The sequence below is a fragment of the Juglans regia genome, chromosome 1 (genome assembly GCF_001411555.2).
Source record: "Juglans regia cultivar Chandler chromosome 1, Walnut 2.0, whole genome shotgun sequence".
Classification (NCBI taxonomy): domain Eukaryota; kingdom Viridiplantae; phylum Streptophyta; class Magnoliopsida; order Fagales; family Juglandaceae; genus Juglans; species Juglans regia.
In genome coordinates, this window is record NC_049901.1 from 8396609 (window position 1) to 8403334 (window position 6726).

Sequence of the window (6726 nt, forward strand, 5' to 3'; positions counted from 1 at the left end):
AAATATACATATGTTTCCTTTTGTTTTGTTTTTTTTTGAAATAGTTTCCGTTTGTTGTCTTTCATATAGAACAAGGATTTGAAATTGTCTTAAAATTACGTTTGAATAATGAGGTGATCTTAAATATTTTATAAATAATAATTAAATAATAATAAATAATAATAAAAAGTATATAAATAATAATAATAAAATAATAAATTATAATATCCAAACTAACCCTAAGGTCATATTTAGATTTAAAGATGGTTTCATCTTATATCATATTATCTTATCATTATAATTTTTTTAAATTTTCATACAAAATATAATAAATAATTTAAACTTTTAAAATTTTAAAATAATAATAATATTAAAAAATAATATTATATTTATTTTAACTTACGGTCAAAGTCTTTGACATGGAATAAGAATTTGAACTATTAAAAAATATTAAAAAAAAATCACTGGAGCAGGACAACTGGACAAATGACAGTAGAGTGGAGCAGTGCCTGCTCTGACACATAAATACAGCCAAAATCCCAATGTTTTTTTTTTTTTTTGTTTTTAATGAAAATCCCACTGTTTTACCGATGAGTACTTTCTACTTATTTGATTTGAATTTCTTTAATCTGATACGCACAGGCCCATGACTGCCCTTCACACTATGGAATTCCATTGGTTTGAAACCACGATTCCTTCTCTCTTAGTGGATCTTCTCTTATTTCACTCAATCAACCACGAACGTACACTGGTCTACTATGGGTGTGTACACAGGTGATTTCGATTTTTTGAATTCAAACCGCTGACCAAATCTGTGATCGTACGATTCGATTCGTATGGTAGAACTGGCTGTGTTCATCACTAACCACGTGTCAAACGCAACAAGTTCAGTAGGAATGGACCTACATCTGTGACATTTAAATTCTATGTTAAATTCAAGGACCATTTGATTTTTTTTATTCAAAAAAAAAAAAAAGGACCATTTGATTAGACACTCTACTTCCAATGATTTGAGCCACATTTTTGTCATTTGTGTATACTTATGAAAAAGAAATTCTACAAAAAATGCACCATATCATTTTTAATTAGAATAATACTAGATACAATTATAAAATATATAAATATTATATAATTATTTTAAACAAAAAGATCTATAATTAAAAAATTATTATTTTTTATATAAATATCGTATTTATTCATTTTTTTCAAAATAATTATACAACGTTTATGCACTCACGATTATAATTATCATTTCTATTTTATTTGTTAGTGTTTGCATTATATATATAGTTAGTCTATATACAATATTAAAATGTGAATGCTCATATAAACTCATATGGTTATGTTTATAAAAATTTAAAATTATAATAATATCTTTTTTAAACTGATGTTCTTTTCCTTTTATCCATATTTATTAATGAGACTGCACATATAATCCCCACTCAAAACTGTAAATATAATTTTTCATATATATGTGTGTGTGTTTTTTTAAATTTTGAATTAAATACTCTAGCACGATGCTACTTAAATTAAAATGTAAATAACTCGAATGGTAATAATTTAAACCATTAAGATTATCTCTAATTTTGTAAGTGAATTTGATGGTCTAATATAAAAAGATAGACCCAAAATTAAATGTTGATGTATATTAACTCCTTCCAACAATACCGGTTTATGCCAAGATTTTTTAAATTAATTGACAACATCTAAATTTCTCACTAAGAGAATAAATGATCGAATCTCCCTTCCTCATGTATAAGAAAAAAAAAAACACCGTTCGATTATCAATTCTCAAATAATATTTGATTACCAATTATCGCTGTTGTTGGATTGAGTCAATGATGCATCAACATTTAACAATGGGTCTATCTTTTTAATCACTCAAAGTGTTTATCTTTTTCTATAGTTTATTATACCAATCCAATCAGATTAGTAAACAATTTATATTAGTAACTGATCGATAGAAACTTAAATGAATACATTTTATTGCCGCCATATCAATTACATTAACACATTTTTGTTTTAAATAGAGGAAATTAAAACCTAATATAAATAATTTTAGTTAAATTTCTAGATTGCAATGGTAGATTACAAAGTGGGTGTCACAGCGTATGAAATTATCTTTTCCTTAACTTTCTGTAATTAATAATATTTTATTTAAGGCAAATTCAGTATCATATTTAATGGATCGCATTAATATTTTTAGATTGAATTTAAATTTTTTTAAAAATAAAAAATAATATTTATAGTTATAAAATATGCAACCATCGACATATTTATTTAAAAAAATAATATAAAATTTATATAAAAAAATTAAATTTTTAATAATAAATCAGATAATTTTTTAAAAGATTACCGCTATCGAACTTTTCTCTTTAAAAAAAAAAAAAAATCTGATATACACTCCAACATCATCGATCTGTCGTATGAGTCACAGACTCACGCCCATACGGCCTTCCTATATCAAAAGTCACTTTACCGCAACGGGGGAATGTTAAGAACTTAAGAGCATAGAGCACTCGGCCCCAGTCTCACCATCCCATCGCCTGAGCTATAAAGAATCTCCGTATTCCTTTCGCGGAGTTCAATCCTATGGCTCAATCCCGTTATCATAACATTCCATCTCATCACTAACCGAGGCTGCTTTCCCAATCCCCACTGTATTAGTCCGCTTCTCTGTTTCGTTGTCTCTTGCACACCATTTCATTCTTTCCAAGACAGAAACACACAGACAGACAGAGAAAGAGAGTTTTGTTTTTCTTCTTCTTCTTCTTATTATTTTTTTTGGGGGGATGGGTTTTACGTTGGGTTTAGGGTGGGAGCTCGGGAAGAGGTCGACGTAAACAAGAGAAAAACCTGTTAACCAGACCAAGAACCAGAGGGGGGAGTGAGAGTTAAAAAACAGAACTTGCTTCTGCTTGTTTTGATCCAAAACCAAAAATGGGTCTCGCGGCATTCCTATTCTCCGTCATATTTTTGTTAACAAGCCCAACATGGGTCTGTGCAAATGCAGAGCTCAGAGCACTCATGGATATGAAAGCAGCTTTGGACCCACAGAGCCAGTATCTCTCTTCATGGACCATCAACGGCACCCAATGCGACGGTTCCTTTGAAGGTGTTGCTTGCAATGAGAGAGGTCAAGTGGCGAACATTTCGTTGCAGGGAAAGGGGCTATCAGGCAAGGTCTCTCCGGCCATTGCTGGGCTCAGGCACTTGACGGGGCTCTACTTGCATTATAACTCTCTGCACGGAGAGATACCAAGAGAAATAGTAAATTTGACTGAGCTGACTGATTTGTATCTGAATGTGAATAATCTCTCTGGATGGATACCTCCCGAGGTCGGAAACATGGCTGGTTTACAAGGTTAGTGGTGGGCTTTCGCACTCTTCTCTCTCTCTCTCTCTCTCTCTCTCATTTTTGTTCGAGGATATGAACCAAAAACTTAGAACTTCGATTGGTTGTAGCAGTGCGCCCAAAGATTTGCCTTACTCCTCGCGTGTGTGGGCGTGCTAGTTTTTTCTTTTTCTTTTACTTTTTTTGGGCGGGTGGGTGCGTTTTAGTTTTGCAGATGTGGATTTTGATATCTTTTTCCAAAGTTCGTGCATATATTTCTTCACTCCTGAATTTTAATGAGACAGAAAGAAAACAAAGAATCGTAAATCTTGATGCTGTAGGCTGATAAAATGTTTAAATGAGTAGATAAATCGATAAACAATGTCGGATACAACCGTTTAGCCTATTCTGTTAGAGTTCTTATTTTTGTGTCACGCTAAAGGCCTAATATCATGAAGAGATTCCTTATTTTTCGTGTTTGCTATTTCGGGTATCTGCAACTGTAGATAGAACTGAATAAATGATATGTTTTGTTTTTGTTCAATGATTTCTTTCCTTGTGCTACTAGCTGTTTAGGATTTTCTCATAAACGCTTCGAACTTTGCTCATCTTGTCTTTTCTTTTGCACTATAGTATTGCAACTTTGTTATAACCAGTTCACCGGAAGCATTCCTACACAGCTGGGTTCTCTAAAGAGGCTTAGTGTTCTTGCTTTGCAATCTAACAAATTAACTGGAGCAATCCCTGCAAGTTTAGGGGATTTGGGTCTGTTAAGGAGGCTAGACTTGAGCTCCAATCAGCTCTTTGGTTCAATTCCCTCAAAATTGGCCAACACCCCTTCGCTGGAAGTTCTGGACATTCGGAACAATACTCTCTCTGGCAGTGTACCTCTTGGTAAAGTTTTTTTTATTTTTTTAAAGCTTGGCTGAGTATGCCTGTTTTGATTAACTGAAAAATGTGAATATAATTTGATCACGTTTTTGCTGTGGTTGATGAAGCTTTGAAAAGACTGAATGATGGATTCCTATACCAGAATAACATTGGTTTATGTGGGGTTGGGTTTTATCCTTTGAAAACGTGTAATGCTTCAAATCATCTCAATCGAAGTCGGCCTGAGCCCTATGGACCGGTTGGAACTAATTTGCCTACAAGAGACATACCAGAGACTGCAAACGTGCAGTTACCTTGCAACCATACTCGGTGCTCAAATCTGTCAAAATCCCCTAGATCCTCTGTTGCTGTTGGCGTAATTGTGGTAATAATTGCACTATCGGCTTTAGGAATTCTGAGCTTCATTCAATATCGCCACCGTAAACAGAAACTCAGCACCAAGTTTGATGTTTCAGTTAACCGTCTTAATACTGATCAGTCCAAGGGGGTGTACCGGAAGAATGGCTCTCCTCTAATCAGCCTCGAGTACGCTAGTGGGTGGGACCCTTTAGCTGATGGGCGAAATTTCAGTGGGTTTGCGAAAGAAGTCTTCCAGAGCTTTAGGTTCAATTTGGAAGAGGTGGAGTCAGCTACTCAGTACTTCTCGGAGTTGAACTTGTTGGATAAGAGTAACTTCTCTGCAACTTACAAAGGAATACTGAGAGATGGCTCCATTGTTGCTATTAAGAGCATCGGAAAAACTAGCTGCAAGTCAGAGGAAGCCGAGTTTTTGAAGGGATTAAACAATTTGACCTCATTGAGGCATGAGAATCTAGTAAGATTGAGAGGATTTTGCTGTTCAAGGGGCCGTGGTGAGTGCTTTCTCATCTATGATTTTGTTCCCAACAGGAATTTATTGCACTATCTCGATGCAAAGGATGATGGCCATGTCCTTGAATGGTCAACTAGAGTTTCTATTGTGAATGGGATTGCGAAAGGTCAGTGTTTTACTCTGGTTTAGTTGTTTCATTGTCTGCTTTTTGGTTAAAACCTGTAGATTTGATAATGTATGCAATCAAAGGTCCTATTTTGTTATCCACAAGATGTTGAGGTGGAGAAATATGGTTTGTATATCCAGTATAAATTATCTCCTACAGTGAAATTTAATTGGGGGGATGCTTTTTCTGAGAATAATCTTGCACATATCACTGTATTATTTTATCCCACATTCTCTAAAGAATAATTGGGAATAAAAGTTTGGTTTTGCATTGAATATTTACTTCTTTATGGTGATTTTTATATTTGTTAAATGAGAAATTCGTTTCTCTCTATTCTTTTCTTCAACATAAATGTAAGGAAGATTCAATTTTCACCATTGATGACAGGAATGCATTCTAAAAGGTGATGTTTCTATTTGTTCATACTGAACTTTGTTTTTTTCCCAAGCAGGTGTAGCATATTTACACAGTTCCAAAGGGAACAAACGGGCTCTTGTTCACCAAAACATCTCAGCTGAGCATGTGCTCATTGACCAGCGATTCAACCCATTGCTCTCAGGTTCCGGCCTGCACAATCTTCTCACCAATGATGTTATCTTCTCGGCACTCAAAGCCAGTGCTGCAATGGGCTATCTAGCTCCTGAATACACCACTACTGGCAAATTCACGGAGAAAAGTGATGTATATGCATTTGGGGTGCTTGTTTTCCAAGTCCTCTCAGGAAAGCTGAAAGTCACTAGCTCAATACGACTTGGTGCAGAGTCATGCAGATATCAAGATTTTATTGATCCAAACCTTCATGGCAGGTTCTTCGAATATGAAGCAACGAAGCTTGCAAGAATTGCTTTGCTTTGCACTCTCGAGTCTCCAATTGAGAGGCCATCCATGGAAGCCGTTGTTCAAGAATTGGGTAACTGCAGTAGTTGCCTCTCCCAGACTTGATTACTCTAGCCATTGCTTCCAGAATTTTCAAATGGTAGGTGTAGGGATGACCCACTAACTGCTCACTGATGATGAAAATAGATTCCTTGTAATGTCGCGTCCTTTGCTTAGGACTAAGCTTTCTTATGAATGTGACTGAACCTTGATTTGTTCTGGCCGGGAGATAGGCTTTCTTATGGGGTATTTTGTTTGTAGTGACTTCTATTTGTAAGGAGCTGAGTGAAATCCCCACCACCAACAAATCTTTCAAACGTGATTGCGTCTGGGATTTTATTCCTCCTGAATGCAAAACTTGGTCATAGATCTATGTCATGTTGCAAGTTTACTAAGAATTTTGATGGCTTGGTGCAACTTGTACAACTTTTCACATATAATAGGTACACCTCAGAGATTTATGATAGGAATCAGTTCTTTCACCATAAGAATTAAAAGAATCTCTCTATTTTGCCGTAATACTCGGGATGTGAAACTGAAAACCTCTTCACAATCTTAGGAAACTTGACCTATAATATCACTGCATGTTGTTTTTCCTCGATATTTTTTATGGGTTTAGAAGCCAACTACACAGTTTCCTCTATTAAGAACAATGAGAAGTGGCAATAA

General features: G+C 34.9%; 1 protein-coding gene across 1 annotated transcript; it reads left to right on the plus strand.

The window, feature by feature from the left end:
• The first annotated feature begins 2463 nt into the window (after positions 1–2463).
• On the plus strand, positions 2464–6474 carry LOC108987404 (probable leucine-rich repeat receptor-like protein kinase At5g63930). The gene is made up of 4 exons (XM_018960310.2): positions 2464–3343; positions 3947–4207; positions 4312–5181; positions 5633–6474. The coding sequence occupies exons 1-4, from the start codon at positions 2920–2922 to the stop codon at positions 6121–6123; spliced, it is 2046 nt and encodes a 681-aa protein (XP_018815855.1). The 5' UTR covers positions 2464–2919; the 3' UTR covers positions 6124–6474.
• Positions 6475–6726: the final 252 nt, after the last annotated feature.